The sequence below is a fragment of the Phyllobates terribilis genome, unplaced genomic scaffold (genome assembly GCF_046119375.1).
Source record: "Phyllobates terribilis strain yellow unplaced genomic scaffold, ASM4611937v1 Scaffold_36__1_contigs__length_13169755, whole genome shotgun sequence".
NCBI classification, from domain to species: domain Eukaryota; kingdom Metazoa; phylum Chordata; class Amphibia; order Anura; family Dendrobatidae; genus Phyllobates; species Phyllobates terribilis.
Window position 1 is genome coordinate 10,502,124 of NW_027362796.1, and position 25,920 is coordinate 10,528,043.

Consider the following 25,920-nt stretch of genomic DNA (forward strand, 5'->3'; position numbering starts at 1 on the left):
TGTAATAACTCTGGAATGCTTCAACGGATCCCCCTGATTCTTAGACTGTTTTTTCGTGACATATTGTACTTCATGATTGTGGTAAAATTTCTTCGATATCACTTGCGATTATTTGTGAAACAAACAGAAATTTGGCAAAAATTTTGAAAATTTTTCAATTTTCAAAATTTAAATTTTTATGCCCTTAAATCAGAGATATATGTCACACAAAATAGTTAATAAATAACATTTCCCACATGTCTACTTTACATCAGCACAATTTTGGAACCCAAATTTTTTTTGAATTAGGGAGTTATAAGGGTTAAAAGTTGACCAGCGATTTCTCATTTTTCCAACAAAATTTACAAAACCATTTTTTTAGGGACCACAACACATTTGAAGTCACTTTAAGGGGCCATTAAAACCAATGGCAGGCAAACAAAAAGACATAGAAACACATAGAAAACACCTTCAAAGGTGTCCAAAAGCTGACAAACTGCTCAGAAGACACAACTAACACATGAAAAAGTGACAAGTACATATAGTCATCCGAAAAGAAAAGAGGTGGAGGAGTAAAAGGAGGAGGAGACACAGATATAGGCATGTCATGCCCTTCTAAAATCAAGAAAGGCTGGAGTAAAAATCTAAAATCAGCCAACCAACACCCAAACGTCGTGACAAGAAAATTAAAAAAATAAATATCTTTAGGTAGAATGGCGGCTCCATTCAGAACACTTTCCTTACAAGACGTAGTGGTATCCCCGTTGAGAGTCGTGCCAAAAACGGAACCCAATACATTCGGACTAATCCACCATTTGTCATATCCAAGGGGCAGGTCAGTAAATGACAACATCGACGCAGAACCAAGTACAGTAGTATATACTGTACATCCTTTGACAAGGCAATCAGGTGGGTCAAGAAGTTGGGAAGGGGCACCCTAATGGCCAAAACAGACATTGAGGGGGCGTTCTGGTTACTTACTACCTGTGCCTATGAATAGTGTACGCCTATTGGGCTGCTTCTGGGAAGGAGCATACTATATAGATCGCTGTTTGCCCATGGGGTGCTCCAGATCCTGCTCACTATTTGAGGCGCTTAGTTGCTTCCTCGAATGGGTCGTCATGGACGTTTCTAAGGGGGCATATATTATCCATTAGCTCAACGACTTCTTGTGCCTGGGCCCAAAAGATTTGCCACAGTGTAAATACACGTGGTAGTCCACCTGTGAGATGGAGAGAGCTGGAGGGAAAGCGGACACCACAGAGCCGAGGGGTTAGATGGAGAGCGGAAGAAGGAAAGAGGGCAAAGGATGTAAGGGAGTACGGTAGAAGGCCGACCTGAGCTCCCCCACGTTCCTCCTGCTGTGCGGGGAACAGCCCTGGGAAGAAAAGCCGCTTGCGCATCCCTTTGAGGTTACGGGCACGAGCGGGCAGAGGGACTACGCTGGAGTGCGAAGTCGACACGCCTGCCCGTGCGACCTCCGTGTCGCTGGGTTTGTGCCAGAGCCGCGGTGGACCCTGACGGCCAGTCCCACTCTCCTAATACTGGTGCCTGTCCACTGGTGGGTAGAGACCCCCTGCGGTGGAGGCAGGTCTAAGCTCTGTAATATGAATGAGTACACTTTAAATCCTTTTACAAGGATCTATTGGCGGGCAAGTCTGGTGCCAGCAGCCGCGATAATTCCAGCTCCAGTAGCGTCCACTGAAGCTGCTGCAATTAAAAAGCTTTTATAAGGATCGAGCTTGGCGGTCCGCCGCAAGGCGTGCTACCGCCAGTCCCAGCCCCTTTTCCTTGGGGCGCCTCCCCGATGCACTTCACTGAGTGTCCCGGGGCCCGAAGCGTTTCCTTTGAGAAAATTAAGTGTCCAAACCACAGGTGGTGTAGCTTGCTTAACAGCTGGGCTACTCCGCTGACTAGCAGACACTGCTACTAGGCCCAAAGTATTGCCTGGGCTAGATGCAGTTAAAAATTGTTATTAGATACAAAGGCGGTGTAGCTTGCTTCAGATGAGCTACTCCGCTGACTACGAGACACTGCTACTATCCCAAAATGATTGGCTGGGTTAGATGCAGTAAAAAATTGTTATTAGATACACAGGCGGTGTAGCTTGCTTCACAGCTAGGCTACTACGCTGACTAGCAGACACTGAAGCTTTGGAGCAGACCTCTGATTCCCAGGCTATAGTATGAGTAAACTGCTCTTCAGACTCAACCATCTGTGTTACCCCAAGCCATAGTGTATGTAGTTTCTTACGGTTAAAAGGTGGGGGAGAGCGACCCGACCCACCTGGAATTGACGATGCCAACGTCATGTAAAACACAGCAAGGGGACTCCAAAAAGAGTCTCCATTTTTTCCAAAAATTGTGGCACAGACACCACTTAAGTGGCATCAATTGCCCCAGAGTTGCTTAAAATGGTTGGTGAGGTGATTTTCCCAAATCCTCAAGCTTTTAGTCTCCACAGGATGACACAGGGGTAGAAAAGTCCTTGCGGATCCATGATTTGTTCATCTTTATGAACGTGAGTCTGTCTACATTGTCAGTGGACAGCCGCGTGCGCTTATCTGTCAGCACACCACCAGCAGCGCTGAACACACGTTCAGAGAGAACGCTGGCTGCGGGGCATGACAAGATCTCCAAGGCGTGAGTGGCGAGTTCAGGCCATTTTTCCAGATTGGAAGCCCAAAATGAGCAAGGGTCCAGTGACACAGTCATGGCTTCGATGTTCACTTGGAGATACTCCTATACCATCCTCTCTAGGCGTTGACTATGTGTCAGACTTCTTGTCTCCTGTGGCCTTGCAAAGAATGGTCTAAAATAATTGGTGAAACGATTCCACAAAATTGCTGTTACCAGCAGATACGGTGTTACTGTTACGGTTTGAGTGATGAAGACTCGACAGTCCCACGGTTGGCAAGTTAGAACTGTGAGATTCACTACGTGCACCACTGGTGTTTTGTGGAAAAGGGCATGTAAGATTTTGTAACAGCCTCTGCTGATACTCCTGCATGCGTGAATCCCTCTCTATGGCAGGAATTATTTTGGCAAATTTACTTTTGTACCGTGGATCTAAGAGTGTGGCAACCCAGTAGTCGGGATTACTTCGAATTCTGACAATCCGAGGGTCATGTTGCAGGTACTGCAGCAAGAAAGCACTCATGTGTCTTGCGCATCCAGGAGGACCAAGTCCTTGTGGTGTTGGTGGCGAGGTAAGAATCATGCTTCTCCTCCTCTACTTCCTCCCCCTCCTCTTATCCCACCACCTGACTCCGAATTCTGTTTAATGTGTGCTCCAGCATGTAAATGACCAGAATAGTCATGTTGATAATGGCATCCTCAGCACTAAACATCTTCATCGCCAGTGCTGCCAGAATCGCTGCAACATGTGCAGAGTTGAATTCCACCGTGTCGGCACGTTGCATTTCAGCCGGTGAACTGGCAGGCCCAACGACTTCTGTAGAGATGTAAGTCGTTGAGCTGCGAGATGCGAACGGCGGAAGTGAGCACACAGCGACCGTGCTCTCTGCAGAAGGCCATCTAGTCCGGGATAGTGGGCTAAAAATTGCTGGACAACCAGGTTCAACACATGAGCCATACAAGGCACGTGTGTGACATTGCCCCGGCGAAGGGCCGCACCCAGGTTTGCAGCATTGTCGCACATGGCCTTCCCTGGCTGCAGGTCCAGTGGAGCCAACCATTCATAAAACTCGGTCTCCAGAGCTGACCACAACTCCTCAGCTGTGTGACTCACACTTCCCAGACATTTCAAAGTAAACACCGCCTGATGCCGTTGAGCCCTGCTGCCAGCATAGTAAGGAGGTGTTCAGGATTCCTTCTGCGCAGTTAGAACATGGGCAGCATTACCAGACAGGCTTTGGGTGCAGGTGGAGGACCGAGAGGAGGCTGAGGAGGCAGAAGCAGTGGAGGAACTTCTAGATAAAAAGGATTGACGCACAACTCGTGGGGATGGCAAGACTTGGACAGAAGCCCCTTGTCCTGCTGTCACCATAGTTACCCAGTGCCCAGTCAGCGACATGCAACGCCTCTGTCCATGCCTACTCATCCAAGTGTGTGGTGAAATGCACCCTGTCACACACAGAGTTTCTCAAAGAAGCCGTGATGTTGTGTGCGACATGCTGGTGTAGCGCAGGCACACCTTTCTTTGAGAAGTAGTGGCGACTGGGCATCTGGTACTGGGGCACTGCAACGGACATAAGGTCTCGAAAATCCTCTGTGTCCACCAGGCGGAAAGGCAGTATTTCTGTAGCCAACAGCTTGCAGATGGTAAAATTCAACCTCTTAGCTTTGTCATGGCTAGGAGGAAATGGTCTTTTACTTGTCCACATCTGAGGGACCGAGGGCTGGCTGCTGTGATTAGACGGGGTTGAGTAGGGTGTCCCCGGCAAACTGCCGGTCTGTGAGGAAGATGCAGGCGGACATGTTAGGTTGCCTTGATCCAAAGATGGTGCTCTTGATGTCGGAGAGGGCTCAACACCAGCTGGTGTTTCCACTTCCAAATGAACTGATGACCTGCCAATCACACTGGCTGTTGCGGGTAAAGAGGTGGCAGGTCTGCATCCAAACACATGTGTGACTGTTGTCCCCCCAGTCACAGAGGATGAAGAGGCCACGGATGCACCAGATGGGGCAGACGGTGGTTGGCCCGGCCCGCTAGACCGCATTGTAGCACAGTGAGCTTCCCACTGCAACTTATGCTTCATATCCATGTGACGGTTCATGCATGAAGTACTCAAACTATGGATTTTTTGGCCTCTACTTAGCTTTTGGTGACAACTGTTACAGATAACATGAGTTGGGTCATCCTTATTGATCTGAAAAAATGCCCAGGCTATCCAAGGCTTAGAGCCCATGCGACCTGAAGAGCCACCATGACTTGAGGTCAGAGGCAGAGTTGTGGTTGAGGATGCAGTTGTTGACGTGCTTCCAGTACTTCGTCTCTGTCCAGGAAGGTGCAACCTAACCTCGTCGTCAATAGCATCCTCCTCCACCTCCTCTCCTCATCGACTGGCTGACTGTGGGTTGACAGTAAGTGGGATCTCCAACCTCGTCATCATCACCCTGTGTGTTCTCACACCCGTCTTCCTCAGAGCCAACCTCTTCCTGCCCTGACCGAGAAGTCAAGTTGTCGCTCCAATCAGGTATCTGAGTCTCATCATCGTCTTCCTCATTGTCTCCACCAACAGGAGTTACAGTTTGGGAACGAGGGTCTACATTATGCTCAGAACCTTATTCATCTGGGCCTGGATCCGACTCATAAACATTCTGGGCATCAGTGCAGATCATTTCCTCGTCTGGATTCACAGAAGCTCTGGAGCAGACCTCTGATTCCCAGGCTATAGTATGAGTAAATAGCTCTGCAGACTCAACCATCTGTGTTACCCCATACTCAGATGGGCAGCTGTAGACTTGGGAGCTGTGAGGAAGCAAGTTCGATTGGGGTGACACCTCTGAGGACTGGAGTATTTGTGATGTTGAAGTTGAGGTGGAGGAGAGCCCACTTGAAGGAGCACTTGATATCCGTTGAAGCACCTGCTGTTTTTGTGCCTCATCTGGAATTTGTAGCGATGGGCGTGTTCGTAAGAAAGGGATCGTATCACATTGTCCACGAAAAGAAGTAGACATCTTAGTTTGGCTGGAAGATGGTCTTTCTTCTGCAGATGTTACTGTTGCTTTAACACCTACCCCACGGACACAAGTTTTTTTTCACTTTCCAACACGCCTATTCCCCTTTCCACCAGCAGCAGGCCTTTTGCCACTCATTTTGGTGGTTAACTAATTGGCAACTCTGTAGTTGTTTGCACAAAAAACGATGGATGGAAACCGAGCAGAGCTGAGTGGCCAAACTGTGGTACTAGCCCAAAAGGATTGGCTGGGTTAGATGCAGTAAAACAATTTCATTAGATACACAGGAGGTGTAGCTTGCTTCACAGGTGGGCTACTCCGCTGACTACGAGACACTGCTACTATGTCCAAAAGGATTTACTGGGCTAGATGCAGTAAAAATTGTTATTTGATACACAGGTTTTGTAGCTTGGTTCAGATGGACTACTCCAATGAATGACAGACACTGCTACAGGTCCAAAAGGATTTACTTGGCAAGATACAGTAAAAAATTGTTATTAGATACACAGGTGGTGTAGCTTGGTTCAGATGGGCTACTCCAATGACTAACAGACACTGCTACAGGCCCAAAAAGATTTACTGGGCTAGATGCAGTAAAAAATTGTTATTTGATACACAGGTTTTGTAGCTTGGTTCAGATGGACTACTCCAATGACTAACAGACACTGCTACAGGTCCAAAAGGATTTACTTGGCAAGATGCAGTAAAAAATTGTTATTAGATACACAGGTGGTGTAGCTTGGTTCAATGGGCTACTCCCATGACTAATAGACACTGCTACAGGCCCAAAAAGATTTACTGGGCTAGATGCCGTAAAAAATTGTTATTAGATACACAGGTGGTGTAGCTTGGTTCAGATGGGCTACTCCAATGACTAATAGACACTGCTACAGGCCCAAAAGGATTGGCTTAGCTACATTTAGCCAAATGCTGTGAAAAACGCTAGCACAGACCTGCCTGGCAAAAAGTGCTAGGAACTGCTGTAACCTAGCCCTCAAAAGGGCTGCAATTACAACTAGTCCCTACTCCCTAAACCTCTCTCTCTATTTAACAGCAAATTCGCTCCCAATTCACACAGTTATACTGTATAGCTCCCACTGCAGCAGTGGTGCCGTCTAACACTCAGCTGCAACAGTGAGAAAATGGTGGCGACGGGGAAAATGGCTGGGTCTTACAGGGCAAGGACATGTGACATACACAGCCAATGACACATGCCCTTGCTTGTGTGAAAAAAAAGCACTTCGCTGCGTGTGTGCGCTGCTGATAGGCTGACAGACTGCACCGCGCCACTGTAAATGTGGGAAAGAAAAAAAAATGGAGATCGGCTTTATTTCTGCAGAGATCCATCCCCTGCCCCTCCCCCCGCCCACTCTACACTGAAACTGTCTATTAACATTGATTAACAGTATTACTATGAAAAAATCCAGTTACGCTTTTGGTGCACGAACAGTTATCAAACATAACCTTGAACAGCCGAATTTTTTGCAAATCGTTCGGGTTCGTCGAACGGCTCGAAGACTGCCCAAAACAGCTCGAATTTGAGATTGGCAAACAGTTCGAGTCGAACACCGCTCATCTCTAGTCTTTATGACAAAAAATACCCAAAAGTGACACCATTCTAAAAACTGCACCCCTCAAGGTGCTCAAAACCACATTCAAGAAGTTTATTAACCCTTCAGGTGCTTCACAGGAATTTTTGGAATGTGGAAAAAAAAAATTAACATTTAACTTTTTTCACAAAAATGTTACTTTCGACCCAATTTTTTTTTTATTTTCGCAGTGATAACAGGAAAAAATGGACCCCAAAATTTGTTGTGCAATTTCCCCTGAGCATCGGGTCGTCATAGCAACATCCTGGAAGCCGCGGCAGACAACGTTGGACGCCGGCAGGAGAGGTGAGTATCGGCGATCACCTCCACTTGCCCCCACAATGCTGCGATCGACTTTGATCGCCGCATTGCGGGGGTTAATGTACCGGGAGCACCCAGCACATAACATCGGGTGTCAGCTGTGACAATCAGCTGACACCCGGCGGCGATCGCGCCTGCACAGCCTGTGTGCGGGCGAAATCCACAGGACGTACTAATACATACCTGGCTCTTAAAGCCCAGGGTGCAGGTACGTATTAGTACGCCCTGGGCTTTTAAAGGGTTAAAGTACACTCTGCACCCCACTTGACTGAAAAAAAACAGAAATGTAGAAATTTTTGCAAATTTCTTAAAAAAGAAAAACTGAAATATCACATGGTCATAAGTATTCAGACCTTTTGCTCAGTATTGAGTAGAAGCCCCTTTTTGAGCTAGTACAGCCATGGGTCTTCTTGGGAATGATGCAACAAGTTTTTCAAACCTGGACTTGGGGATCCTCTGCCATTCTTCCTTGCAGAACCTCTCCAGGTTGGATGGTGAACGTTGGTGGACAGACATTTTCAGGTCTCTCCAGAGATGCTCAATTAGGTTTAGGTCAGGGCTGTGGCTGGGCCAGTCAAGAATGGTCACAGAGTTGTTCTAAAGCCACTCCTTTTTTATTTTAGCTGTGTTCTTAGGGTCATTGTCTTGTTGGAAGGTGAACCTTTTGCCAAGTCTGAGGTCCAGAGCACTCTGGAAGAGGTTTTTATCCAGGATATCTCTGTACTTGGCCGCATTCATGTTTCTTTCAATTGCAACCAGTCGTCCTGTCCCTGCAGTTGATAAACACCCCCATAGCATGATGCTGCCACCACCATGTTTCACTGTTGGGATTGTATTGGGCAGGTGATGAGCAGTGCCTGGTTTTCTGCACACATACCGCTTAGAATTATCACCAAAAAGTTCTATCTTCATCTCATCAGACCAGAGTATCTTATTTCTCATAGTCTGGGAGAACTTCATGTGTTTTGAGCAAACTCTATGCGGGCTTTCATATGTCTTGCACTGAGGAGAGGCTTCCGTTGGGCCACTCTGCCATAAAGGCCCGACTGGTGGAGGGCTGCAGTGATAGTTGACTTTGTGGAACTTTCTCCCATCTCCCTACTGCATCTCTGGAGTTCAGCCACAGTGATCTTGGGGTTCTTCTTTACCTCTCTCACCAAGGCTCTTCTCCCACAATTGCTCAGTTTGGCAGGACGGCCAGGTCTAGGAAGACTTCTGGTGGTCCCAAACTTCTTCCATTTAAGGATTATGGAGGCCACTGTGCTCTTAGGAACCTTGAGTAATGCAGAAATTCTTTTGTAACCTTGGCTAGATCTGTGCCTTGCCACAATTCTGTCTCTGGGCTCCTTGGGCAGTTCCTTTGAGCTCATGATTCTCATTTGGTCTGACATGCACTGTGAGCTGTGAGGTCTTATATAGACAGGTGTGTGCCTTTCCAAATCAAGTCCTATCAGTTTAATTAAACACAGCTGGACCCAATGAAGTAGTAGAACCATGTCAAGGAGGATCACAAGGAAATGGACAGCATGTGACTTAAATATGAGAGTCTGAGCAAAGGGTCTGAATACTTATGACCATGTGATATTTCAGTTTTTCTTTTTTAATAAATTTGCAAAAATTTCTACATTTTTTTCAGTCAAGATGGGGTGCAGAGTGTACATTAATGAGAAAAAAATTAACGTTATAGAATTTACCAAATGGCTGCAATGAGCAAAGAGTGAAAAATGTAAAGGGGTCTGAATACTTTCCGTACCCACTGTATATATCAGGATGGGGGGTGGTCAAAATCTCACAACATGTCCCATCAGACCTTAGCTGTACCTCTGATTATACTGTGTGGGGGGATGGCGGTACTATGGGAACATTACACTACCTGGGGCAAGAAAGAGGCCCTGTACTATGAGAACAATACGTTTCCTCCCTTCCTGTCTCCATAGTTGGGTCGTATGTATTTATTACAGGAAACAGAACAAAAACCTTATGATTCTTATAAAGGGGCAACACAAGACCCGAAAAGAGGCTCCGTGCTGAAGGGGTTAATGCCCCCTGCGCCCAGTAATGGGGGTCTCCACATACCTCCACCTGCAGAGCCGCCACCACATATATGGCTGCTCTGTGCGCACAGGAGCTGTGATGAGGTCACAGGAGGGGAGGAGTCAGGGGTCACATGATCAGGGGCCTCAGTGGATGCAGGACTCTGCTGTGCTGGTTGTCATGGTGCTGGATGAGCTGAAGTTTATGTGTGGGGTCAGGAGGGGTTTACAGTGTGTACGAAGCGGAGCCGCGTGTGTACAAGGTGTACGGAGCGAAGCCACGTGTGTACGAGGCGTACGGAGCGGAGCCGCGTGTGCACGAGGCGTACGGAGCGGAGCCGCGTGTGCACGAGGCGTACGGGGCGGAGCCGCGCGTGCACGAGGCGTACGGGGCGGAGCCGCGCGTGCACGAGGCGTACGGGGCGGAGCCGCGCGTGCACGAGGCGTGCGGGGCGGAGCCGCGCGTGCACGAGGCGTGCGGGGCGGAGCCGAGCGTGCACGAGGCGTGCGGGGCGGAGCCGAGCGTGCACGAGGCGTGCGGGGCGGAGCCGCGCGTGCTCGAGGCGTGCGGGGCGGAGCCGCGCGTGTACGAGGCGTGCGGGGCGGAGCCGCGCGTGTACGAGGCGTGCGGGGCGGAGCCGAGCGTGTACGAGGCGTGCGGTGTACGAGGCGTACGGAGCGGAGCCGCGCCTGTACGAGGCGTACGGAGCGGAGCCGCGCCTGTACGAGGCGTACGGAGAGGAGCTGCGCGTGTGTACCAGGTGTACGGAGCGGAGCCGCGTGTGTACGGAGCGGAGCCGCACGTGTACGAGGTGTACTTAGTGGTTTTATTCGATACTCTCGTCCTCCCATTTGGATTCTCCAATGCACCAACAGGATTTCACAACTCTCTGAATGATATTTCTCTGATTACTTTGGGAGATTTCTTGTGATTTACCTTGATGATATAGAATCTTCTCTCCTGATTTGGATTCTCACCAGGAACATGTCCGTGTTGTATTAGAAAGGTTGAGGGAGAATTCTTTGTTTGTTACAATTGAGAAATGTTTTTTTTTCTATTCAGGAAGTTTCATTCCCGGGTCATTTTATTGGCTGATGGGTTTACGATGGATCCTGGGAAGGTGAAAGCCATAATAGATTGGGTCCAACCTAGTGACCTGAAAGTGTTGCAACATTTTGTAGGATTCGCCAACTATTATAGGGAATTCTTTAGGTTTTTTTTTCTCAGATTACTGACCTCACATGTAAGGGGGCAGATCTCAAGGTTTGGCCACCGGATGCTATGAGGGCTTTTGAAAAATTGAAGGAGTGTTTTATGTCTGCTCCTGTTCTAATCCAACCCCATCTCCAAGAACCATTCATTGTGGAGGTGGATGTTTCGGAGGTCCGGGTAGGGGCCGTTTTATGTCAGTGTTCCAATTTGCGGCCACATGGTTTTTGATCAAGAAAATTTTCATCTGCTGAAAGAAATTCTGCTGTTGGGAATTGTGAGTTACCTGCTGTTAAATTAGCCTTTAAGGTTTGAAGACAAAGGGAGGGAGAAGTTCATGAAATCACTGTGGTCACTGACCAGAAGAATTTAGCGTATATTGAATGAGCTAAATGGCTAACTCCTAGACAGGCCAGAGGGTGCTTTTTTTTTCTCTAGATTCAATTTCTCTATCACTTTCCAAGCAGTTTTAGTTCTGTTTCTCCTCCAAAACCTCCATTCTCCAAGGGCATTGTGGTTTCTGTGATAACCTTGGAGGTTGAAGCTGAGATCCGTAAAGTCCAATCGTTTGCTCCTTTCGCCACACCTAGGCCCGAATTATTTGTAGTTGTATACCTAAGATTGCGTCTGTTTCAGGAGTTTCATGATTTAATCATGAGTGGTCATCCGTGGTTCACAGCTATGCAGAAAGCTATTACTAGGCTTTCTTGGTGGCCATCTATGAATAATTATATTAAAGATTTTGTATCTGCTTGTGTAGTTTACGCACACGCTAAAGTCTGTCATAACAGTCCGGTTGGAGTATTGGCTCCATTGCAATTCCAGAAAGACAGTGAACTCATCTGTCCATGGATTTCATCACGGATTTGCCTCTGTCTGGTGGGAAGACTGTCTTTGGGTGGTCGTTGACTGATTCAGTAAACGGGCTCATTTTGTTCCTTTGTCAGAGATATTCTCCAGGTTTTTTATTTCTCATAAAATAAGGCTACATGGGATTCCCTCTTAACATTGTGTTTGATAGGGGAGTGCAATTTGTCTCCAAATTCTGCAGAGCGTTTTGTAATAAACTGGGAATTCATTTATTTTCCTGTGCCTACCACCCTGAAAACAATGGTCAGACAGAAAGGACTAATCAATCTCAAATTTTAAGGTGTTTTGTTGCAGCTCAGTGTTTTGTTGCGACTTCATTCTTACTTCTTGCTGAGTTTGTCTTTAAGGCCACCGCTCCACTATTAGTATTTGGTCAGTATTTTTTCTCAGGAGTGGGAGCCAAAACCAGAGGTGGGTGATAAATGCAGAATTGGTGACTTGTTTCTATTAGACCGTTTCTCTGATTGTTCCTCACCTGGTTTTGGCTCCCACTCCCGAGGAAAAATACTGACCAAATACTGACAGTGAAGCCATGGCCTAACAGTCGGATCAGTCAGTCTGCTGGAACCTTGCCGTTTTATTGTAATTATGGTGATCATCCCCATTTTTTTAAAATTTTCCTTCCTTTTCCTGTTTGCCCGAATGGCCATTTCTCCACCCATAATAAGTGCTCCCTAGTCCTTAGTATCGTCTTTGGAAGGAATAAGTCAGCTAAAGATAGTCATCATCATGCTCTCCAGAGACCCCCGAGCATCCCCAAGGAATAATCGTAAATCATCGGCAAACAGTGCCACCTTCTCTTCCTTGGTCCCATATTTAAATCCATTTATCTCAGACATTTTACTAATTGCTGCCACAAGAGGTTCAGTTGCTATTGAAAACAATAAGAGAGACAGGGGGCACCCTTGTCTTGTACCTCTGTGCAACAAAAATCGATTAGCCTTAGAGCCATTCACTCTTATTTTGGCCTTTGAGTCTGAATAAAGCAATTGCACCCATTATATAAATTTGTCACCAAAGCCAATCTGCTGCAATGTAGCTCACAAATATCGCCATTCTACACTGTCAAAGGCCTTAGCTGCATCCAAAGACAGGATCCCCCTATGACCAATATTATCAGTCCTTGCTTGTATATCAATATAAAGCCTTCTGAGATCGCTGTGGACTTATTTGACATAAACCCAGATTGATCGGGGTGTATTATTGAAATTACTTTTGAAAGTCTGTTAGCAAGAAGTTAAAGGAGAGATGAGTCTATAGGATGCCAGCAAGCTGGGGGCCTTGCCTTCTTTAGGTAACACTTTAATTATGGCTTTGTGCATGGGCGTGGCAATGATCCCCCTTCGAATTGCATACCTCCAATAATATTGGTAGTAATACTTCCTTATATCTCTTATCTACTTCCACTGGAAGACCGTCCATTCCCGGTGCTTTATCGTTGGTCATTGAGCTCAGTGCACATTCTAGCTCTTCTACATCAAAGCGATTCATCTAATAAATTGCGAGAGTCTTAAGGAAAGGATGGGGAGCTGAGCCTTTATCTAGGAAGGTCTGGGTCTGTTCTTCTGAGGGTTGAAACTGAGAAGTATACAGCTTTGCAAAGTATTCCTCCAACACTTTCAATATGTCCACTGTGGACTCTACCACATTACCCTCCCTAGTCTGCAGACTGGATATAAAGGCGGAGTCCCTCTGGGTGACAGCTATCACAGATATAAGTGACCAGCTTTATCCCCCTCTTCACAATATTGCATCTTGTGAAACATCTTCTTCCTTCCTGCAGCTGCAATGTTCCCTGATTCAGCAGGTCCGGAGCTGCTTTCAGCCTGTTTTGCGCAGCCGGCGTTGGATCTGTAATCATCGCATTCTCTGCATCTCCCAATTCCTGAAACACCAATGGATCCTGCTGCTTAGTCCAGGATTCAGCTGCTGAGATTTCTGTTATATATATTCCTCTAAGGTCGGCCTTCATGGCTTCCCATACATAGAAAATAGAAGTTGTATTTTTAATAACACAAGATTCTCCTTTAGTTTCCCTTCAATTTTCCCCTCAAGATCCATAACTTGCAACTAAAAGGGGTTAATTTCCCTGTGGGTCTGTACTGCATTGGGAGATTAAGTTTAGGGAGACACAGAGGAGAATGATGGGATAGCGCTCTGGGCAGGAGCTGATGTCAGATATAAGACCCTGCAACCGTTCATTTACAAGAGCCAAATCCATTCTCCACAAAGAGGAGAATGTGGACGAGAAGCAGGAGTATTGGTATACATTAGGATGACGGGATCTCCAAAGAGCAATTACGGATGTCTCCTTAAAGGGGTGATGCCAACATTGAACATATAGGTAATCCTGTGGACATCATGTAAAGAAAAGCTTTTGTAAATTAAACCTATTATAAATGATGCCACATTCAAAATATATGTCCCTCTGATGGTCAGTATGGCGCCCCCTAGTGATAGCATTACTGGTATCTATATCCATCCTTATAGCCATCTCTAGAGGCCGAGCATGCATGGTGCCCTTTCCCATGCAGGTTGGATCCCTCCACCCGTCAGCCTGCCGGATCTCATCCAGCTGATTAACAGCCGCTGTGAAGTGTGAAGTCCCTGCGCTGCTGGAAGTCCCTGCGCTGCTGGAAGTCCCTGCGCTGCTGGAAGTCCCTGCGCCTCTGCTGTCCTCACTCAGGTGTTTTCTATCGATGGCAGCAGCTGGAAAACAGCTGAGTGTTGGCGCTGATCCTGATAATACATAGAGGAAGGCACAGACTCTAGAACTAGATGGACTTAGTCTTCCTTCAACCTTAAAAACCATGTTACTATTGTCCTCCCACAGACATACAGGACAGGTCACCAGCAATTCTGGCTCCAGCATAGGGATGTCTCAGACCTTCCCTGCAGTCAATGAGTGACGTGAATATTGATAAGCCACATGTAAAGCCAGGGCCGGGCAAAGTGCAGAATGTGAACACAGGCAGAGGACAACACCTTTCTCAGGGACACAGATAACAATAGGAAACAACTTTACATCACATCTACGTCCCCTAAACTGTCTCATTCAGTAATAGTGACTGCGGACACGGGATTACAAAGTCTGTGATGGCAATACAGAGAACGAGTATACGAGGAGTCCTACACTGCCATTTATGAAGACGGAATCCATATCACCTAATCAATCATATAGTGAGTTTCATTCAAATAGCGTTTACTGTCATTTGCCTGTGGATGAAGAAAGCGATAATTCTGAAGACACTTCCTCAGATCCTGATAAGAAAATAAAGGACGAAATCCTTAAATTTGTATCAAAAAGTCCCGATGAATACACCGATGTCTCATCTTATGCAAAACACGTACTAGATAACCAGACCGCACGTGTACTTATGTATATTTTATTCTTTAGGATTCTTTATTCTCCCTCCCCCCCTTTCCCCTATTTTCTTTAGGCTTTTAGTATGGTATATACAGGTGCATCTCACTAAATTAAAATAACATCAAAAAGTTTATTTATTTCAGTTCTTCAATACAAAAAGTGGAACTCATATATTATATAGAGTCATTACAGAGGGATCTATTATATAGAGTCATTACACACAGAGGGATCTATTATATAGAGTCATTACACACAGAGGGATCTATTATATAGAGTCATTACACACAGAGAGATCTATTATATAGAGTCATTACACACAGAGGGATCTATTATATAGAGTCATTACACACAGAGGGATCTATTATATAGAGTCATTACACACAGAGGGATCTATTATATAGAGTCATTACACACAGAGTGATCTATTATATAGAGTCATTACACACAGAGGGATCTATTATATAGAGTCATTACACACAGAGGGATCTATTATATAGAGTCATTACACACAGAGGGATCTATTATATAGAGTCATTACACACAGAGAGATCTATTTCAAGTGTTTATTTCTGTTAAGGTTGATGATTATGGCTTACAGCCAATGAAAACACTAAAGTCATTATCTCAGTAAATTAGAATACTCTATAACAACAGCCTGAAAAATGTTTTTAAAATCCGAAATGTTGTCCTACTGAAATGTATGTTCAGTAAATGCCCTCATTACTTGGTCAGGGCTCCTTTTGCATCAATTACTGCATCAATGCGGCAATGTGGCATGGAGGCGATCAGCCTGTGGCACTGCTGAGGGGTTATGGAAGCCCAGGTTGCTCTGATAGCAGCCTTGAGCTCGTCTGCATTTTTGGGTCTGGTGTCTCTTATCTTCCTCTTGACAATACCCCATAGATTCTCTATGGGGTTAAGGTCAGGTGAGTTTGCTGGCCCATCAAGCACAGTGATACTTTTGGCAGTGTGGACAGGTGCCAAGTCCTGCTGGAGAATGAAATTTCCATCTCCAAAAAGCTTGTCGGAAGCATAAATTAGGAGCTTTTCTATATAGTATATAAACACCACCATAGGTCACAGGCCCCTATATAAACATTGCCATAGGTAACAGGCACCTACACATGTTGTCAAAATTGTTGGTACCCCTCGTTTAATGAAAGAAAAACCCACAATGGTCACAGAAATAACTTGAATCTGACAAAAGTAATAATACATTAAAAATCTTTGAAAATGAACAAATGAAAGCCAGTCATTGCTTTTCTGCTTCCACAGAATTTAAAAAAAAATTAAACTCATGAAATAGGCCTGGAAAGAAATGATGGTACCCCTGAAAATAATGTGACAAAAGGGACATGTTAAATCAAGTTGTGTCCACTAATTAGCACCACAGGTGTCTACAATCTTGTAATCAGTCAGTGGGGCTGTATATAGGGCTACAGATACTCACTGTGCTGTTTGGTGACATGGTGTGTAACACACTCAACATGGACCAGAGGAAGCAAAGGAAAGAGTTGTCTCAGGAGATTAGAAAGAAAATTATAGACAAGCATGTTAAAAGTTAAAGGTAAAGGTTATCAGACCATCTCCAAGCAGCTTGATGTTCCTGTGACTACAGGTGCACATATTATTCAGAAATTTAAGATCCATGGGACTGTAGCCAACCTCCCTGGATGTGGCCGCAGGAGGAAAATTGATGACAAATCAAAGAGACGGATAATAGGAATGGTAAAAAAAAGCCCAGGATTAATCTCTTTAGAAGTTAAGGTGAACTTCAAGCTCAAGGAACATCAGTGTCAGATCGCCCCATCCGTCGTTATTTTATCCAAAGTGGACTTCATGGGAGACGACCAAGGAGAACACCATTGTTGGAAAAAAATCATAAAAAAGCCAGACTGGAATTTGCCAAACTACATGTAGACAAGTCACAAAGCTTTTGGGAGAATGTCCTATGGACAGATGAGACAAAAATGGAAGTTTTTGGCAAGGCATATCAGCTCTATGTTCACAGACCGAAAGATTAGGCATATCAAGAAAAGAACACTCCCTACTGTGAAACATAGTTGAGGCTCGATTATGTTCTGGGGCTGCTTTGCTACATCTGGCACAGGGTGTCTTGAATCTGTGCAGGGTACAATGAAATCTCAAGACTATCAAGGGATTCTATATAGAAATGTGCTGCCCAGTGTCAGAAAGCTTGGTCTCAGTCGCAGGTCATCGGTCGTGCAACAGGATAATGACCAAAAACACACAGCTAAAAACACCCAAGAATGGCTAAGAGGAAAACATTGGACTATTCTGAAGTGGCCTTCTATGAGCCCTGACCTAAATCCTATTGAGCATCTTTGGAAAGAGCTGAAACATGCCGTCTGGAAAAGGCAACCTTCAAACACGAGACAACTGGAGAGGTTTTCTCATGAGGAGTGGGCCAAAATACCTGTCGAGAGGTGCAGAAGTCTCCTTGACAGTTACAGGAATCGTTTGATTGCAGTGATTGCCTCAAAAGGTTGTTCAACAAAATATTAAGTTAAGAGTACCATCATTTCTGTCCAGGCCTATTTCATAAGTTACATTTTTTTTAAAATTGTGTGGAAGCAGGGTTGATAAGCAATGTCTGACTTTCATTTGTTCATTTTCATAGATTTTTAATTTATTACTACTTTTGTCAGATTCAAGTTATTTCTGTGACAATTGTGGGATTTTCTTTCATTAAACAAGGTTTACCAACAATTTTGACCACATGTGTATATAAACACCGCCATAGGTAACAGGCACCTATATAAACACTGCCATAGGTAACAGGCACGGTCAGGGATCACCCACAGGGACGACAACGGGGAGATCACGCAATATCACACCGTGCCGTCACGCTATCAGTGTTTCATCCGGAATCGCGAGCACACGATCCAAACTACTCACTCCTTGGGCATCGGCGAGCACACAGAGAGCGTATGGCGTCACACCTCCGAATTCCAGCTCCAGGATTATGGGTGTACGCCCCGCACGGTTGCTGCTGGCTGCATGATAGACTGATTATTAACATCAAAATCACACAAAAATCATCAATGGAAATCAAATTTATTAATCAATGGAGGCCTGGATTTGGAGTCACCCCCAAAATTAAAGTGGAAAAACACACTACAGGCTGATCCAACTTTGATGTTATGTCCTTAAAACAAGTCAAAATGAGGCTCAGTATTGTGTGTGGCCTCCATGTGCCTGTATGACCTCCCTACAATACCTGGGCATGCTCCTGATGAGGCTGCGGATGGTCTCCTGTGGGATCACCTCCCAGACCTGGACTAAAGCATCCGCTAACTCCTTGACAGTCTGTAGTGCAACGTGACGTTGGTGGATGGAGCGAGACATGATGTCCCAGATGTGCTCAATCGGATTCAGGTCTGGGGAACGGGCGGGCCAGTCCATAGCTTCAATGCCTTCATCTTGCAGGAACTGCTGACACACTCCAGCCACATGAGGTCTGGCATTGTCCTGCATTAAGAGGAACGCAGGGCCAACCGCACCAGTATATGGTCTCACAAGGGGTCTGAGGATCTCATCTCGGTACCAAATGGCAGTCAGGCTACCTCTGGCGAGCACATGGAGGGCTGTGTGGCCCTCCAAAGAAATGCCGCCTCACACCATTACTGACCCACTGCCAAACCGGTCATGCTGAAGGATGTTGCAATCAGCAGATCGCTCTCCACGGAATCTCCAGACTCTGTCACGTCTGTCACATGTGCTCAGTGTGAACCTGCTTTCATCTGCGAAGAGCACAGGGCACCAGTGGCGACTTTGCCAATCCTGGTGTTCTGTGGCAAATGCCAAGCGTCCTGCACGGTGTTAGGCTTTGAGCACAATCCCCATCTGTGGACGTCAGGCCCTCATACCACCTTCCTGGAGTCGGTTTCTAACCATTTGTGCAGACACATGCACATTTGTGGCCTGCTGGAGGTCATTTTGCAGGGCTCTGGCAGTGCTCCTTCTGTTCCTCCTTGCACAAAGGCGGAGGTAGCGGTCTTGCTGCTGGGTTGTTGCCCTCCTTGGGCCTCCTCCACATCTCCTGGTGTACTGGCCTGTCTCCTGGTAGCGCCTCCAGCCTCTGGCCACTACGCTGACAGACACAGCAAACCTTCTAGCCACAGCTCGCATTGATGTGCCATTCTGGATGAGCTGCACTATCTGAGCAACTTCTGGTTGTAGAGTCCATCTCATGCTACCACGAGTGTGAAAGCACAACCAACATTCAAAAGTGACCAAAACATCAGCCAGAAAGCATCGGTACTGAGATGTGGTCTGTGTTCCCCACCTGCAGTACCACTCCTTTATTGAGGGTGTCTTGATAATTGCTAATAATTTCCATCTATTGTCTATTCCATTTGCACAGCAGCATGTGAAATTGATTGTCAATCAGTGTTGCTTCCTAAGTGGACAGTTTGATTTCACAGAAGTTTGATTTATTTGGAGTTATATTCTGTTGTTTAAGTGTTCCCTTTATTTTTTTGAGCAGTGTATAATGCAGGCCTGGGCGGACGCCTGCGTTTTGGTAGCGTATGTGGCTTTGGGGGAGGGAACGATTACAGGACAAAAGAAACAGAACACTGCGACGATTCAATATAGGTGGAGAAGGGGCTCCTCAGCTTGATTTGAGCATTATCGAACAAGACCAGGTGTTTATAATCCTTATACCACCCTGGCAATGAGTGCTCTTGTATTGTCCATGTGTTCTCTTATACCTAAGGGGAGATATGTCCACACGCCCCCTTTGGTGACATCATGTGGGCCGGTCTCCAGCCTGTACATTTTTATTAAAAATGCTAACTTCTGCAATAACTCATCGCTCGTTGATCCCAGAAGCCCAAAAGTGATATCATATTTTCTATTATGATTTTACATTCATTTACAGACTACACATCGCATAGCTGCAGTCTGCTATTCTGGTGTTTTTGCGCTACATCGCCCTGATTTTGCTTACAGCCATGGAAAACTATGGATACATTCCTGGGCTGTTGCTATCAATAAAAATATGGGTCCCGCTAGAATTATGGAACATACAATATTTCATATCGGAGACAAAGTGGCTGGAGGTTTCTTTTTTAAGTTGGGGGAAAGCAAACCTTCCCCATCACACACAAATTACTGTGATCTTGACACTAATTGCATCCTAAGTAGCTTGGTGGCACCTCTTGGCTGCCAGTTGTTTGTATAAGCTATTTTGGCTGTGGGTGATAATTTGCAGGAATACATTGTAGATTGTCATCTCTGGACTGTGTTAATTGGGGCTTTTGTGCTGAGAAAAAGGGGAATAAGGGAGGGGGTGAACATCTATGTCAGGCAAATATGGAAGAAAATTTTCCTGACAATATTTCCCCGACAGGCACCTATATAAACACCGCCATAGGTAACAGGCACCATCTCTGATGAAGGCGGTCGTAACCGCTGAAACGCGTAAGAACTGTACTCACTCCGGAATTCATTGCCTGAGTGATGTCACTTACCTGCAAAGGCGGCAGCGCGATATACGGTGGCCAGACGGCACCGCATTCATATCGCTCAGCTCCTTCTCCACCACGTGGATTGTAGATACATACACCACACGAGTGCACCTAAGATTGGGACACACAATCCAGTACCCGGCATAACGGGATGTACTTTTTCTGGCATTTTGCCATGATCTTGATTTAGCATAGTGCAACACTCTGCAGAATATTTGCCAGGATCTCTATTGAGCAGAATGTAACGCTCTGCAGGGCAGTTAATTTAGGAGAGAACAAAAGGATCATCATTCGGATATATCCATAATTTCCATATGGCACAGATCATTAGTGTCAGAAGATAACAAAAGGTAGGAAACACTGTTTTTGGAACCTTTACCTATATATTATATTGGTTTATATTCATATGAAATACTGCAATTATTTCTATATTTTTCAGTTTTGCATTTACTTCTTACCGCATCTCTAACTTTTTACATTGAAATCACAGATATATTCCTTTAATAATTTTTATTCCCACTTATCAGTTTTTAATTAATCCTTGGATCAACCCCTCCCCCCTTTTTTATTTATTCCTTTTTTATCTAGATTTATGAACTAATTAATTGAGATTTTAACATGATTAATAATATTCCAGGATCAACAAATGACAGATGATCTCTTTTAATCAATTTTAATCAATTATCTATTTATTTTAAAATAGTTTTTGCAATGAGCAGTTATTCATTTATTTTTGAGATATTCAGCGCGTTTTTCACAATTCATATATACAAAAAGCTCATATTCGATTGGCTGCATATACAACACATTTTTTTGGTATCATTGGATATATTTTAAGTATAGATTAAAGCTTGGCACTTAGCCCTTCACTTAGTATAGTTTATCACAAAGATGTGACAATAATCTATTTATTCCTAACAGCTCAGTACACATGAAATGCTTTCCAATACACATTGTAAGCGTTTGATCCATTCTCCTTCGTTTAATACATCTTATTATATGATGCCGCTCACCCATTTTCCCTTCATCTCTTCTTGTTTTCTCACATCCACCATCCTGTTTTACCTGACAGCCTTCTTTGTATTGCTGCTTGCCTCTGACTCGGAACGCTTGTCGACCGCAATCCTCTGGTGTGGCTTGGAAGATCAGCCGACGTTCCTGTGTGTTATACTATTCATCTTATTTAAACCGAAGTGTGTATCGACTTACTTTACAGTCCACCTCACTCATCTAATCATCAGGCGTATCTGACGTTTCCTTTTCTCGAATATGCCATTCAGCTCCCACACTAGAAGCTCTCCTTTGGTAATGATCACAAGCTCTATTTGGAGCACCAGAAAAGCCGCGCTCTAAAACCACTAAGCACACACTCATTATTTCTCCCCACCTACTGGTTAACATTATATTCTCTTTTTTAATAATTATTTTTCTAATGTCATATAGAATAATTGTGCCAAATATTGTTAGAGACTAAGTATAAACCATTGGGATATCATGCCCCCTTTTTCCCCCTTTCATAATGAACCAATTTTGCAGCTCTATTCTGATCATTGAAACTCTTGGGTGGCCTTCAGCACTGTTAAACCACATTCATACTCCAATAAATCAATCGAGCACCAGTTCGCATCTCATTTAGGAATACACACATATAACAAATTATTTTTTTTACTCAAATGGTATGAACATTTCTTTTTCAGTTGTTTTTATTAATATACTATATTATGTTTTAATGCAATAAATATATGCAATATTTTTCTGTCTTTAATACTTCAACCGACCTCTTTTTAATGTATTTACATATAAAATTGACACATCATGTGTCCCCCCTGTTTGGTGTTTTTTTTCAAAAAGCATATAAAACTCAAGTTACACATGGTACCTATTAGGTTATGTCCTGAGGTTGTGTATGACTTCGAAACGCGTTAACTTTTAACCTGTACATATACAGTACAGCCCAAAAGTTTGGACACACCTCATTTAAAGAAGACTACCGCTTGAAGCTCATCAAGAAAATGCCAAGAGTGTGCAAAGCAGTCATCAAAGCAAAAGGTGGCTACTTTGAAGAACCTAGAATATAAGACATATTTTCAGTTGTTTCACACTTTTTTGTTAAGTATATAATTCCACATGTGTTAATTCATAGTTTTGATGCCTTCAGTGTGAATGTACAATTTTCATAGTCATGAAAATACAGAAAAATCTTTAAATATGAAGTTGTGTCCAAACTTTTGGTCTGTACTGTACAACGGTTTGCAGTTTGTCAATAACATATATAGTTTCTCTCCCCATCGGAGTTGTTTTTGATGGTCAACAAAATACGATTTTCCAGAAAATCACTTTTCACACTCTAGGTATGATAATGACTAGTCTCTATGTGGGATTTTTGATGTTTAAAGGGGTTGTCCACTACTTTCACAATCCCTTTTCATTCTTAATGTTTGATCCTGTTAAAATAAAAACATTTACACAAACTTCCCAATCCAGCGCTGTCAGCATTCTCATTTCCGAGGCTCAAGTGAGGTTGTTGAGAGTCTTGCGCCCAATCAGTGCTGCCGTAACTGTCCCCACCTTCGAACAAATTGAACATTAAGAGGAAGTCGGAGAGCAGCTGCAGCCCTGGCTTCCTGTTGGTGTTCAACACATCCGAAAGCGGCGACAGTGAAGCCGATTGAATGCAGGGCTTGTGTGATGTAATGACCTCACATGAGCCCCGGGAATGCGAATCTCATCTCAACACTACTAGAACGGTGCTGACACGGAAAGTTATTATGAGTGTTTTTATTTTAACGAGGTCAAACATGAGGAATGACAAGAGACTGTCCTAGTAGTGGACAACTCCTTTAAGAAGGTACAATTTTCAGTTAAAACAATTCCAACATTCTGAACATGAAAGGGGCTTCTGACCTGTGTGACTTCTCTGACGTTTATTAAGAGTTTATTTCTGTGTAAAACATTTCACACATTAAGAACATGAAAAAGGCTTCTCCCCTGTGTGAATTCTTTGGTGACTAAAAAGAGATGATTTCTTCACAAAACATTTTCCACATTCTGAACAGGAAAAAGGCTTCTCCCCTGTGTGGGTTCTCTTGTGAATTACAAAATTTGATTTGTGGCTAAAACATTTCCCACATTCTGAACAGGAAAAAGGCTTCTGCCCTGTGTGAGTTCGCTGGTGCCTAATAAAACATGAATTATCGTTAAAATGTTTCCCACATTCTGAACAGGAAAAAGGCTTCTCCCCTGTGTGAGTTCTCTGGTGCTTAACCAAATCTGATTTACGGCTAAAACATTTTCCACATTCTGAACAGGAAAAAGGCTTCTCCTCTGTGTGAATTCTCTGGTGCTTAACCAAATCTGATTTCTGGCTAAAACATTTTCCACATTCTGAACAGGAAAAAGGTTTCTCTGTGTGAATTCTCTGGTGCTTAACCAAATTTGACTTCTGGCTAAAACATTTTCCACATTCTGAACAGGAAAAAGGCTTCTCCCCTGTGTGAGTTCTTTGGTGCTTAACCAAATCTGTTTTCTGGTTAAAACATTTTCCACATTCTGAACACAAAAAAGGTTTCTCCCCTGTGTGAGTTCTCTGGTGCTTAACAAGATCTGATTTATCTTTAAAACATTTCCCACATTCTGAACATGAAAAAGGCTTCTGCCCTGTGTGAGTTCGCTGGTGCTTAACAAAATATGAATTATCGTTAAAACGTTTCCCACATTCTGAACAGAAAAAAGGCTTCTCTCCTGTGTGGGTTCTCTGGTGAGTTACAAAACTTGATTTCTGGCTAAAACATTTCCCACATTCTGAACATGAATAAGGCTTTTCCCCTGTGTGAGTTAGCTTGTGCTTAACAAAATCTGATTTCTGGCTAAAACATTTTCCACATTCTGAACATAAAAAAGGCTTCTCCCTTGTGTGAATTCTCTCATGTCGAACAAGATTTGATTTCTGGCTAAAACATTTCCCACATTCTGAACAGGAAAAAGGCCGCTGCCCTGTGTGAGTTCTCTGGTGCTTAACAAAATTTGATTTGTGGCTGAAACACTTCGAACATTCTGAACATGAATAAGTAGTCTCACCTGTGTGAATTCTCTCATGCCTAACAAGATCTGATATCTGGTTAAAATATTTCCCACATTTGCAGCAAGAAAATCCCTTTTTTGCTTTATGAATTTTTTGAAGTTTAAGAAAACACTTTTCCAGGGGAAAATTATTCCCGTGTTCTGAATGTGAAAATGGCGTCTTTGCTTTAGGAGCAATTAGTTTTTTAATGCTTTTTTTGTGACTTTGATTTTCCTTAGTAGTTGGTAATGAATCAGAAGACAGGACCCGTTTCAAAGGATCAGATGACAGATCTTTGCTGTGAAGGATTGATGGTATATCTGGAGTAATGCCATTCACTTCAATTGTATCCTGTGGGATCTCAAAAACATCTGATTGAAAAATTGAAGATACCAGCTGTCGCTCTGATCTCCTGGTACAGTCATCTGCCAAGAAGAAAACTAATTATTTTTGAACAAAATATATCCTTGAATTTTAGATTTTTTTGAACATTTCTACTTAAACTCTCCGTAAAAATAGTAAGTTATGTAAAAATATGGAATGATTCACCAAGACAATGACAGTTCATAGTCTAATAAGAAACTGTGAAGATACTACTCAGTCTGGCAGTCAAAAACTGTGACTATAGACAAAAACACATTTACTGAAATGATCAAACTCAACAGTCTTCATTAGTGATGGGTGAGCACTAAAATGCTCGGGTGCACGATGCTCGGGTCGAGCACTTTGGAATACTCGGGTGCTCGACCCGAGCGACGAGCCCAAAGTAAGTCTATGGGAAACTCGAGTATTTTACCGGCGGCATCCCCAGCGGTCAGCAGAGGGCCTAAAAATTGCCCAAATCGATGGGAACAGTGCTCAAATGACATGGGAACAGCATGCGGAAGACCCCTGGAAGCATTTCTGATTTCCAGGCCACTTCTGTCAAAAACGTTGTCAGAAATATTACGCCACTTTTACGAACTCGCAATAAAACATACAAAAACGAAACCAAAATGGATTTTTCTGAGAAATATGTTAAGGAACATCCTTTCCAGGGTAATGACTTGCATATAAAGCAAAATAAATAACCAAAAACAAAAATACTCCTCCACACCTTGGGCTATGTTCACACTTAGCGTTTTTAATGCGTTTTTGCACTTTTGCATTGCTTTCAACCGTGACAAATGTATTCACCAGGAAATGTAATTTTAACATTTTACAACCTTATCTGGCCATGTGGTGTGTGAGATATCATCAGACACATAGTGTTTCATTTATGAAGGAGGGACTCTGAAAGTCACAAAGCCTATTTTTATAGGGCCATCAGGCGGTCTTTACTATTCTTAAAGGGCAGCAGTCGGCCCTCACTATT

At 44.1% G+C, this 25,920-nt stretch overlaps 2 protein-coding genes and 1 pseudogene across 3 annotated transcripts in view; 1 reads left to right on the plus strand and 2 right to left on the minus strand.

The window, feature by feature from the left end:
• LOC141182832 (uncharacterized) overlaps positions 1-25,920 on the minus strand; it is a 618,372-nt gene that overhangs the window by 339,240 nt on the left and 253,212 nt on the right. The window lies entirely within an intron of this gene.
• LOC141182831 (uncharacterized) overlaps positions 1-25,920 on the minus strand; it is a 168,595-nt gene that overhangs the window by 103,281 nt on the left and 39,394 nt on the right. The window contains exon 13 of one of the 2 annotated variants that reach the window (XM_073660959.1): positions 21,095-24,991. The exons of the other annotated variant lie outside the window; for it this stretch is intronic. Coding sequence (XP_073517060.1) covers positions 23,469-24,991 — 1,523 coding nt within the window. The 3' untranslated portion in view covers positions 21,095-23,468. Of the gene's footprint in view, positions 1-21,094; positions 24,992-25,920 lie in introns of those variants that run through there. 2 annotated transcript variants of the gene reach the window in all.
• The window catches only part of LOC141182848 (uncharacterized), a 248,286-nt pseudogene that overhangs the window by 54,915 nt on the left and 167,451 nt on the right, over positions 1-25,920 (plus strand).